Source organism: Embiotoca jacksoni, unplaced genomic scaffold (genome assembly GCF_022577435.1).
Source record: "Embiotoca jacksoni isolate LCO1_2020_lvr unplaced genomic scaffold, fEmbJac1.0.p SCAF_7, whole genome shotgun sequence".
Classification (NCBI taxonomy): Eukaryota; Metazoa; Chordata; class Actinopteri; family Embiotocidae; genus Embiotoca; species Embiotoca jacksoni.
Genome location: NW_027185425.1, coordinates 634094 through 645000, shown reverse-complemented (window position 1 = coordinate 645000; position 10907 = coordinate 634094). Strand labels below are relative to the sequence as shown.

The window sequence follows — 10907 nt, the reverse complement described above, 5'->3', positions numbered from 1 at the left end:
CCGCGGTCTTAATTCCTCTATTGCATTAAAGTTGGATCTTCCCGTCTCTAGACAGAGCGGCTCGCTCCCTGTGTAAAAAACATTAAAGACAGAGGCACGACGGCGTCACCGCAGGGAGATGGCAGCCCAAATGAGCACGCCACGCTCGCGTGCTGCAGTGAGAAAATTAAAAGAGTGTGTGTGTGTGTGTGTGTGTGTGTGTGTGTGTGTGTTAATGCAAGACAGATATCACCCCATTTTCATGGCACGTGGGGGGTCCGAGGCCCTCCTAATAAAGTGCGCATGCTGCGAGTGAGCGAGATGAGTGAGTGAGTGTCTGAGGGACTAACTGACTCTCAATAAAAAGCGAGACCCGACTCATTCATCACGGGGCTTTTCAAACGACCTGCAGGGACACCAAACGGGTCACATGAGTGAGAACCAAAACGGCTCGTTCAACTTAATAAATCCAACGTGTAATAACGTTACTCAGCAGTTAGCGGTTCTGCATTCTTTTCTCATTTAGGATATTTGTTTCATTCGCGTCATCTAAACCGGTATGTGCACGAAACCCATTATGCCCGCAGCTGGAGGTCGCTGATGAGCGTCAGCTCGGCTCGAGCGCTGTGGGTGATGAAGAAAAGGGCAGACGGGGGAGAAACGGCAAACTTTAAGTTTATGGCTCGCTGATGGTGCTGACCTGATCAAACGGGGTTACTCTTATCACTAATATAATTTATGGTCGCTACCTCTGAAGCAGCCAACAAGACAAGCCCAAACCTTTCAGTCCCGTTCGGCTGCTGAAATGATGTTGTTACGCTTGGCAACGCAAAAAGGTGGATTGTAGATTAGAAATGCAGAGCGGCGTTTGGCTCCGTCACTGCTGTTGGGTCAGACCGAGCGGCTAAAGTCATTAACATTTTTTTGTACGGCTTTGTTCGTTACAACCAAACACAGGAACCGGCCACCGGTCGGTGTTATGTGACCAACTAGTGGAAAGATGCCGTCGTAACGCAGCCTGTAACCGCACCCGGTGTCTTCACATCCTCGCCTGCTCATTGATCGCTTCCTGCTTTCATCTGCCCAGATACAGAATATGTGCGGCAGCCTGCTGGCTGTACATTGTGTGTGCGTGTGTGTGTGTGCGTGCGCGTGTGTGTGTGTGTGTGTGCGTGCGCGTGTGTGTGTGTGTGTGAAAAAGAAAGTGAACGTGTACATATTTGTTATGGAGAGAAAGGGTTCGCTGAACTCTTGTTTTCGTCTGAATGCGGGTGTGTGAGAAGGTGAAGATGTCTGTGTGTATGTCCACTGTATTTGTGTTTCTGTGGTTGGGTGGGGGGGGTGCAAAAAAAAATAAAAAAAATAAAAAGTTTTCAGGCAAGTAGCCTTCCGCAAACACAAACATACATTTTTTTTTATGTGTGAGACGGTGGCGCACAGGGAGTCACATCAAACATAAACACACCACACACGGATTCCCAGGACGAGTTATGACAGCCATAAGGGAGCGAGAGAGAAAGCCACAGGCTTCCCAACAGACCGATAAGTGGAGCGAACACAACCGAGGAAGATTGAAGCCACCTCGTTCTCCAGCTTGCTCATCTTCCTCCGCAGACCACGACAGGGTTTCTTAACACTAATGGTCCCAGACTAAACAAACGACTGCTCGCGAAAACCTCCCCGTGCTCCATTCGACTTCACCCAGTCTAAATATTACGCAATTTAACTGTATATTGTGTCATTTAAAGGCATTTGAACTGTTGCTGCGAGAAAATTCAAATGTGGCATAAGTCACCGTGCTGGTTTCATCTCATTAATCTAGACTCAACGAGTCGCCACTGAAAAAAAACTGTCGTGAATATATCCGTAGTTCATGACATCAGTTAATTGTTGTATAACCCGGAACATTACTGAGCTCTGACTGACTGTTGGACAACTTTTTGCAAATTTGAATGATAATTGAAGAAAAAAACCATCGTCAAAACAAAAAGGAAAGATTCATGGCTACTACTTGTCCTCACGGTCATCGATCTCACAGGATTGAATGACAAGTCATCAAATACCTGCGATGCCGACATGTCGCGGGTATAAAGTGTGAGTTCAGGGTTACTGCTGCTGTTGAAGCAGATCGTTCTCTGTCTGCAGTGCTTAGAAACCAGGAGGTCCCTTTCATACACAGAAAATATGTCAGACTGCTAGTTGCAGTCAGATGTGTCTTTGTTTTGGATTTAATTACTTTGGACACAAGGACACTTTTCTGAGTGACGACGTCTCCTCTCGGTCTAGAGAGCACTGCCAGTCTTTTTGTCAAGCACACGCATTCTTGTAAAAAAAAAAAAAAAAAAAAAAAAAAAAAAAAAATCCTTTACGCTTGTTCATGTTCAAGAAATCGCACTTCTTTGGCTGGAATCTCGCTACGCTGACGGAGTTCCTTTGATTATTCACACGGATTACAGAACCCGCATTCCTTGTTTACATGACGGTCAGGGAATCGGGTCCCTGCGTGAAGTCTGTGAATAAGACGAGACCGAAGATGGTGCATCGGGTTAACTGTGACCTGATGGCACTTTGGGGCCGGCACTCACCAGATTTGACTTCCTGCGACTTCTTTCACTTCCCCAAAACTTTCATACAAATTCTGACGTTTCTCTGCTCAAGTTTCAGGTCCAGATCGAAAGCACAAATCATCACAGAAACATCGACACCACAGAGAACTGAGACGCACACAAAACTGTATATTCCCACAGTTTGGTTTTAGCCATACTCTTAACAGGCTTTTGCTTTAGATTTAGAGATTTAGGTTGGCATCCGACAGCAAATTGAGATTTGAAATACTTATTTATGAGAATATGAATAAAAATGATCTAAACGTGTCCAACCGAGCAGTGTGGTCTAAAAATGCACGTGCGATGCCAACAAGGACCGCGGCCGGAAAGGTCTGGACTGGATCAGCCCCGTTCAAACAGCCACCATAACCAAACTGAGCTCTTTTTTTCTCTTTCTCACTGCAACCTGCTGGCAGGATTTTCCCTCAGTGGCTCTCGAGGTGGTCTCTCTGGGAGAAAATGTCTCCGATTCATTTTTGCATCATTGTACAACTGGCTTCTAAATTAGCCAAATTTCCACTGCTATTGCGATGTATTGCCAACGAATGCCACAGTTGGGACTTTACGGCATGCCAACGCTCCTATTTTATTGTACACTTAACAGATGTTGCCACCCACTGTAGGTCACTCTAATTTCCTGGCAGGCTACCTCTCGCCACTCTTCTTTGTTAAAAGCAGACTCCCTCAAAAAAACAGATGGCATTAGGTGGATATTCTTTGCTCTAACACCAACTTGGTTGTAACGACTTGACCGCCAGCACTGGTAACGTGGGCGGTATTAGAGAGACCACACCTAGTCGGTGCCCTTCTCCTTTCTGCAGTGTGTAGAGGGCCATAAAGGCCACCTAAAACCAAACCGAGGCAACCCTTCCATCCCCTGTTCTCGGTCTGCACGAAGCACAGACGATAGCCATAACAGTCTCCACACCTCCAGCCAAAGAAACAGCCACAGACAATACACAAGTCTACCTCTACACCTTCTGTCTTTCTCAGCCTTGGTTTGATTCAAAAACCTCCAGAAGGAGCTCCAAGGACGAACGGTGGACAAATAACAGTCTGCATTTTATCAAGGTACTCAGAAGGATGACACGATAAACCCTTGAGGTTTATGTGCATTTTGTACAGCTGTAATTATCAAACTTCGTGCGAGAGACTCAACAGCGAAGCCGGAAACCACGTATCCTGTCAGGTGTTTCAGAGATATCTGTCCTCCTGCAGAACTCTTCCTTATCTGCCCAGCGAAGCGAGTACGTTGGTTCCACTTGACCTGGTCCGCCCTTTCATCTGCTCTGGTGTGTGTGTGTGTGTGTGTGTGTGTGTGTGTGTGTGTGTGTGTGTGTGTGTGTGTGTGTGTGTGTGTGTGTGTGTGTGTGTGCGGGGGGAGGGGGGAGGTGGGGGGCTTTGCAGCTGTCAAGGAGCCGACACAGATTCGCTCAATCATAAATACTTACTGATACTGAGCCTACAGGCCCACTGAGGGAGATAGTTAGAGATGATGAGCACATTCTTTGGAGTAAAAAAAAAAAAAAAAAGTCATCCTGTCTGCACTTTACGAACGACAGTGCACAGATAAAGAAGAGGCCTGCACCTTGTCCAAGTCAGGCTTGTGTTTCTGCTTATTGACGGCTCCAAAGCTGGATTCCTAATAGTGAAATTAAATGGAAAGTTAGTGCTCAGATAAATGTTTGGCCTCACAGGGTTCTTCCACTAGGTTTCCTGAGCTCGGGCTGAGGAAGACTGAAGTGTGAAGCTCAAAAAAAAAAAAAAAGTGTCTGAAAAAAACAGGTATTGGTGGTTGTTGACGCATTTCGTTTTATTATTCCCTGCAAATATCTGGCCGAGTGCAGACTCTGTGGCATCACTTCAAGAATTCTTTTAGTGCAACAATAGCGTCTGACAATAAAAAAAAACGGACTGAGCTATATAAGATATCAAGATAAATGTCAGGTTTTGGTGTCAGCCTCTCAATCATGGAGCAGAAGCTTTCTTTCAAACACATTTTCAACAGATGTTTTGACGATCACACAGAAGAACTCATCACTGAGGAGACGGAGACAACGACATCTCCCGTAACACACAGCAGGCCCGTGATACACTGCAGGCAGAACAGCTTATTTAATCTCCACCGGAAAAACTTTTTCTTTATTGTTATTGCTTTTCCATCGACGTGTGCAGCCCACAGCTGCATTTTACAGGTTCAAGCACAGTCTTTGGGCGCTGTTAAAAACCTCACCTGGGCATCGTACTAATTGCAGTCGGGGCAGATGAAGCGGGTCCACTTCACGTCGAGTGTGTACAAAAAGTGGAAATTACCGCAGTTTGTCAAAAGCAACTGCCGTGCAGCAACATTACCAATTGATGATTCCTAATGGTTTCACAGCACAAGAGGATGGATTATGCTTTTAACATTTACCTTGCAGCTACAACAACCACTATAGTGCCCGTAGGCAAATTTAAAAAAAAACAACTAAAAAAAAAAACAACTAAAAAGTCCACATGTGCCTGCTGAGAATTAAAAAAAAAAAAAAAAGCATCACGGCTCAATAATGGACGTCTATCAACGCCCATCTCCCCGACAGGACTGCCGGGCTTTCCTGTGCGTGAGGCTTTGGGTGTTTGTTTGGCCAGCATGTCCCGACTCGAGCAACCTGTTGTCTGCTCTCTGCACTTCGCACGGGTCACCGAAGCCACTGTGCATACACACTTCCAGGAAAAGAGGGCCCCCGCTGTAACTGAGCGAGATGCTCGCTGCAGCGCTGACCTGGGCTGCCACTCGACTGCACGCCAGAGAAATGCTGACGTCACTCTGCTGTCGTTTTTTCCAGGGTCTGCTTGCCCGGGCTCGGCTCAGTAGTAATCAGGGATGTGATCGGGTCAGACCTTTGAGTCGACCTGATCACTCACGGTAACCACATAATGGGCGGAAAAAAAAAAAACAGGGAAAATGTACATCCTGTGAGACACACCAGCTTTGAGGGCTTGTTTTTTTTTGTTTTTGTTTTTTTAGAGGTGGTGGGGGGGGGGGGGGGTTTGGCATCATTCAATGTCTATTGGAGAGACCTGAGAGCAAAGTTGCAGTGGCAATAACAGTAATGAGCTCGCAACCTCATAAGCTATATTTTGTGTCAGTGACCGCTAATGCTACCAAACATACATATTGACAATAACTCACTAACGTTATAGCTACATATGTGGAAAATGATATATTTTGATAAATGGCAACTAAAATGTAAACATGCAAACAAACAAAACATTCCCCGATATCCTCGACTTGGCCCACAAATATATCAAATGCTCCGACTTTCCCCGTCTGGAAACACCAGGGGTTCCCCACTTATAATATATGATCAAATAATTGCAGGTATCACCAGCGATTCATTTTTTACTTTTGTTTTTTTCACACTGCAGCAGACAAAGCGCCCATGACTGCATCTCCACTAAATCACCCAGAGACAGAGTGTCCTTAAACAAAACCTGAACAACCACATGGCTCTACAAACTTTCCCAACTTTGGCCTCGACTTGTAGCGTAATTGCGCCGTCTCCGCTGCCAACGGTATAATTCAGTATAATGGTGAGACAGCGTCCTTCCCGAAGGAAACCAAGGGGCATCACTTTTTAACAAAATGAGCTTGCGGTTCATTAGCTTTGGTCTAACCAGTGTTATTAGAGCTATTTGAATATGCATAAAGACGTCTCGTTGTTCTTCCTGTAATTACAAAGGGCTGAGTCAACTGCCCGCAACCAAATGGTCTTCCTCAAGGGCAATTTGGTCTCGCTGGTAAAAGTCAAACACTCACTTTGTTGTGACCACATCAATGTCAGGTAAGACCGCACAGTGACAGACATATGGGCACACACTTTGCATGCTATGTGTGCATGAACACACACACACACACACATTTACACTCACAAACACATAAATAAAGCTCACGGTCATAAACAGCAGCCTTGCCCTTACCAGACTTAACACTAGCTAATTGCTCATGTATGGCTCCTTTCACTCCCCACACACACACACACACACACACACACACACACACACACACACACACACACACACACACACACACACACACACACACACACACAGTAACAAAGTGTGCAGGCTTGCTGGTCCTGGCTGTCTACAGCTGTGAAGTCTCACATGTGGCTCGTTGTTGATATAAGGAGTAACACAAGCGGAAAATTGGAGCTGGTGCTGGTGAGGCCAGACTTCAGACTTCCTGATAGGAAGAGCGTGGAGCTTGACCCATATATATATATATATATATATACATATATATATTGCATGTGGATACAGATCAGGGTTCCTAAATGGGCCCTTTAATATTAGCATGGGTCTCCTTGTCATATACTTATGTCACTGCTGAAGATACACGGCTTCATTTAGAGCCGTGACTCACCAGCGCAAAGAAAGAAAGAAAAAAGCTGCTTTACTTGAATTCCTAGAAACTAAAGGAAGTTTGTATGAATCACACGGTAAAGACTGAAAAACAGGAACCGCTGAAAACTTAGAAACCAGGTTGGCTTTCAACTAAAAGCTGAGCCGTCACACCAAAAAACAGCATGAACTCCAATCTGTAAACGAAAAAGCACAAACAAACCTAAAAGGAATTCATAATGAATTAAACCCATGTGCCATCTTCTGCTGCATGGCACAAAAAAACAAGGTAGTTTAATGCAAAATAACCTAACTAATGTGATCCTCTAGATAATGGGAGTCATTAGGAGAGAATACATTGTTCAGAAGTTTGAAATAAGCTGCACGAGTGGTGCTCTGGAAATAAAGTGGTCACTTTTGCATATTCACAATCTCATTAAACTTAATTTCTCCAACAGTGTCCTCCAGTTAAAAAACGTTGAATTGAATGTTTGTGACCCACAGACAAAAAAAAAAAAAAAAAAATGTAGTTCAGGGTCTGGTGTAAATCAGCGAAGTAGAATTGAATGAAAAAGCTTGTTTAATATGTCCTTAACCACTAAATATGGTCATTTAAACTTAGTTCAGCACTTTATTTCCTCACTATTACACCCATATAGCTACAGAGAAGAGAGCCAGTGCAAATGTTTGCTCGTGTTTAGGTTATCCACGACTGTTTTGTGATATAAAAAGTTATCTCAGGCAGTACAGAGATCTAAAAGTCGTATTTCTAATTATGATGTTGTGTTGTGGCGAGGCTTTCCCTTCTGAAACATCCATTATGGGTACTGGATCTCTGCCTGCCCGAGTTCACCACAAAGCACTTCTGACTAAACTGAATTTAAGAGCACCTAAATGCACAATGGAGGAGAAATCATAACCTAAGTCTGGAAAATCATAATCATTTCATTGAAACCAAAAAATGAGTGGAATTTATAAAAAAAAAAAAAAAAAAATAACAAAATAAAAAAATAAAAAGCAGGGGGCTGAGATTTCTGGGGTTTAACTCCCATTTAATTTCCCAGCAAGGCTGTCGACTACACTGGAACCACTTGGCTGCGGTTCTCGTGTGTCAAGGGTCAAACAGGTTTATTTACAAAGGGCTTAACAGGAAGCAAACAGGACGTAATACTTTGTAAACAAAGAGATGAAAATATGTTTCCTGATTTATTCTTAAGAGTCCACAGCAGTGTACTAACAGAGAGCGTTTTAACCACCTCAGCAAACCACAACACCACCCCCCCCCCCAAACTTATCAACTGCAGTGGCATTGAAGCCCCCCCCCCCCCCCCCCCCCCAACCTTCAATCCAATCACGTAGCTGCTTTCTGTCTTTAGACTTTGATGTAGGTGATAAAAGGAAATGTGGGTTGGCTTCATCTTAAAATAAGTCAAAACGTCAACTTTGTTTGCTCTATAATCACTTCCTTGTGAATACAAATCTGTTAAAAGCTGAATAAACTTCACATTTAAGTGAATCTAACCTGGCCTTGATCCCCGGACCTGCACATAAAACGTCCAACTTTATTAAGCTTTTCAAAAGCACATGGATTTTAACACTATGCTCCATTTTTCCGCAGCAACCACTTTGTCAGAGGATCCTTCTGCGGTGTCTTTCAGGGAAAAACAATGAAATATATCCTTTATATCTTCGCTGTACTTTTGTTTTTTTCAGATGAGGGGCCGCAGGGACAGTGTGGGTGCGTTACTACCATCCAGCACTCACACCGCCAGTTGTTGCGTGTGGATTTAATGATGCGTGGCGTTATAATTTCAAATTGTTTCACTAAATTTGAGTCATCCCGCACGGGAGCACCAACATCTATCTCCCCGTTACAGTCGCACCTCGGCCCCCGACCCTGACTGCTCACCACGGCTCCGGCTTTCCCTGTAAAACGCTCAGTTTCAGTTTTAAACTTAAATGTCGTCGAAATATAATGTTATAAAAAAATATATAAATTAAAAAAAAAAAAAAAAAAAAAAAAGTAATCTGTGGTTCCCTTCGCTTCACATTAGCTGGGGAAAAAAATAAATAAAACACCCACCACGGTACGCGAGTGGGACCGACTTTCTCGTGTCGCCGAAACAACAACAAGAGAGTCCGGATCCGCTTCAGCGCCATAATTTTGTCCCACTTTCCCCCCGGAGCGGAGAGTTTGTTAGCGTGCTAGCCAGCTAGCCGCCGAAGCTACGCTCGCTGTTGTTTTCATCGGAAGAACAACAGCGAGCGTCCGAAGGGAGAAAGAAGAAAGAAAGAAAGAAAGAAAAAGAAATAAAAAAAGAAATAAAAAAAAAATAAAAAAGTTCATTTCACGAGTGCGGCCGTCAACTTACCCGAGTCTGCCGGGGTTTTCATCTTCGTCGTCGTCGTCTTCGCCGCGCTGCTTCGCTCACTTTCCCGTCGCCTCGTAACTTTAGACGTTGGTTCGCTTTTCTCTTTTTTTCTTTTTTAGCCGAGTTAGCTCGTGAAGTTAGCCGCGACACCCCGCTCCTCCCTCCGGTGTTCTTCTCACGAGCGGCTCGTCGGAGACAACCTGCCCGACGACGAGCTCGGACTTTAGTCAGTTATTTAGTTATTTATTTTAATTATTTATTTTTATAAGTTGAAAACCTGCCCGCTAACTTCGCGTGGAGTTTGTTTTTTTTTTTTGCTTTTTATCACGACACATCAGCGTTTGCTCCAAAAAAAAAAAAAAAAAAAAAAAAAAATTACAAAAAAAAAAAAAAAAACAGAAAAAAAAAAAAAAAATTAACAAACTTTTGTGCCGGAGCGTTTTGTTTTGTAACGCGGAGGTCGTCGGTGCGGGGAGTCTCCCTCCGGAGGGGAAATCCAGCCGTCCGGGTCTGAATGGCGCAGGTCAAAGTTTGGAGGAGTCGTGGTGCCGTTGTTCGGTGCTGGAGCAACGGAATGCGGCGAGTCTAAATGTTCGTCCCGTTTGTTGCAACGGTGTCGCATGGTCGACTCGTCCTCCACATCATCATCATCATCATCTTCATCATCATCATCCTCCTCACCGACGGTCAAAAAACAGCGGCGCTTTCAGAAAGGAACAAAAGTACCGGAGCCAACTCTGCTCTTTCTCCGTCCCTCTCTTTCTCCGGCTCAGACTTTTTCTTTTTCCACTCGCTCGGAGACTTCGTGTTCTCTCAGCCCCCCCCTCCCCTTCCTCTGGCGGGGTGTCGTGTTTCGCTCTCCTCCTGCCACACGGGGCCGCCCACGCTGACCCACGGAGGGAGGGAGAGAGGAACTTAACGCCCACATCTTACCAAAGATCGTCTATGTAGGGTTGTTTTTTGTTGTTGTTGTTGTTGTTGTTGTTGTTTTGAAAGACTATTTTCCCTTTAACGATCAACCGAGTGAGTTTTGGAAGATGTTTTAGGATTTCGTGGGCGCTAAAAGCTCCATCGAGGGTTAATTTTAATAAGTCATATACTGTATTTGTAATGGCCCGTGGATGATTAATCATAAGCAACAACACGATTGATTGTCAGTTTTAACTGAGATGGAACATTTTTGCATTTAGCATCAGGACGCAAACAACCACAACTGATCAACAACAGAGGATTATAAAAGCATCAAACGTGCATTGGGAACTACAAAAGCTAGCTTCCACTGAAATATAACAGGTTTGTTTGTTTTCATCTACACAAAAACAAACAAACCTTTTTAGTAATCTGCTTTACTGCAGGACACCAAAGTTGGATGCTCCAAAAATTGTACACTAGTACCTTTTAGTAAGTTTGTACACGCGCTGACAGTGTAATGTTTTTTTATTAGCCTTATTTATGAATAGGTATTAAATACTCTTTAACATAAAACCATGCCTGATAGAAAAATGATTAAAAAAACGTGTAATTTTTGTGCAAAAAAAGGACTATGAGAACTTCATTTAGTGTCTGA

The 10907-nt window shown here is 44.0% G+C and overlaps 1 protein-coding gene across 1 annotated transcript in view; it reads right to left on the bottom strand.

Moving 5' to 3' along the window:
- Nucleotides 1-9746, bottom strand: part of erf (Ets2 repressor factor) — a 32507-nt gene extending 22761 nt beyond the window's left edge. Inside the window, 1 exon segment of the mRNA XM_069176524.1 lies at nt 9341-9746. Within this exon segment, the coding sequence (XP_069032625.1) occupies nt 9341-9362 (22 nt within the window). The 5' untranslated portion in view covers nt 9363-9746.
- Between the last annotated feature and the right edge of the window lie 1161 nt (nt 9747-10907).